Source organism: Perkinsus marinus (assembly GCF_000006405.1).
Source record: "Perkinsus marinus ATCC 50983 genomic scaffold scf_1104296937012, whole genome shotgun sequence".
Taxonomy (NCBI): domain Eukaryota; phylum Perkinsozoa; order Perkinsida; family Perkinsidae; genus Perkinsus; species Perkinsus marinus.
Window position 1 is genome coordinate 1 of NW_003213953.1, and position 1,051 is coordinate 1,051.

Genomic DNA, 1,051 nt, shown 5'->3' on the forward strand with positions numbered 1-1,051 from the left:
CCTCACGTAACATCCCCAATGCGGATGGACTCACGGTTCGACAATCATCGCCTTGATCTGATCCAACTCGTCAAATTCCTCAGGCTCTCCAGGCAACTGCAAACGGAGAGGAAGCTATGAGAGCAGAGGACGAGCCTTGACCAACCTTATAAACCATCTTGGCATTGCCGAGGGTGTTCTGTTGAGCTGCCTGCTGAGTGAATTTACTCTTGGCCTCTTGGAAGACGAATTGCTTCACCCAATCAGTGCTGGTTCTGTTGCCTGAGGGAAAGCTCTACATCAAGTCGTTAGACATAATCACTCACCTTGTTTGATCTTGATCATGCATATGTAATGACCTTGATGGCTCGTACTAGGTCGGAATAGGACCTCGCCTATTGGGATGGAGGGCGACTCAAGATACTAACACAGAAGGACTCAGCAGAAACACGACTGACCAGTGCTTACGGCCATCGCAGCACTGTGGGAGATTTCCTTATAGTTGTCATGTCTGATGATACGCCGACCACGAATAGAAGCGGCAGCATCAAGACCTTGCTTCTGAGTGACCACCACCTTCCCGAGGCCGCGGAGTTCCCTAAGACCATTGCTGCAGCTGTCATTCAAGGTACCCAACAACCTACCGGAAGTCATCGCTCTTAGCGACCAACTTCGGATCCTGATCTATTATCTCTCTCTGCTCATAATCAGTGATGTCCTCAACAGTTACGTCCACCTTGAACCTACACCAGCACAACTCCTCTTCACACAGTTGAGGTAGCTGTCGTGGTCATCAGAGTCGTACACATCCGGCTTTATGTGAGTGACTCGAGCTGTGAGGAGATCGCCCTGATTCCAGTTGCCTTTAGCATTCTCTATCTCGTTATTTCTCTACAGACAACACCCTTCCACCACGACTATGCACTCAAGGATACGCCTACCTTATCCCATTTGAAGAAGAGCCCATCACAGCGATTCTGGAGCAATCGAACCTTAACCTTGTCGTTAAAGCTACCGTCAATCACTTCACATTGTACGACAGTATTCTGACAATAAATCATCGACAATCCCT

General features: G+C 48.7%; 1 protein-coding gene across 1 annotated transcript; it reads right to left on the reverse strand.

Moving 5' to 3' along the window:
• Positions 1-79: 79 nt before the first annotated feature.
• On the reverse strand, positions 80-870 carry Pmar_PMAR015728 (hypothetical protein; the record flags this gene model as incomplete). Its single annotated transcript, XM_002783440.1, has 5 exons — positions 80-261; positions 306-402; positions 448-577; positions 624-722; positions 785-870. Coding segments are annotated over 5 exons (594 nt in total), but the record flags the coding sequence as incomplete, so codon positions are not given.
• Between the last annotated feature and the right edge of the window lie 181 nt (positions 871-1,051).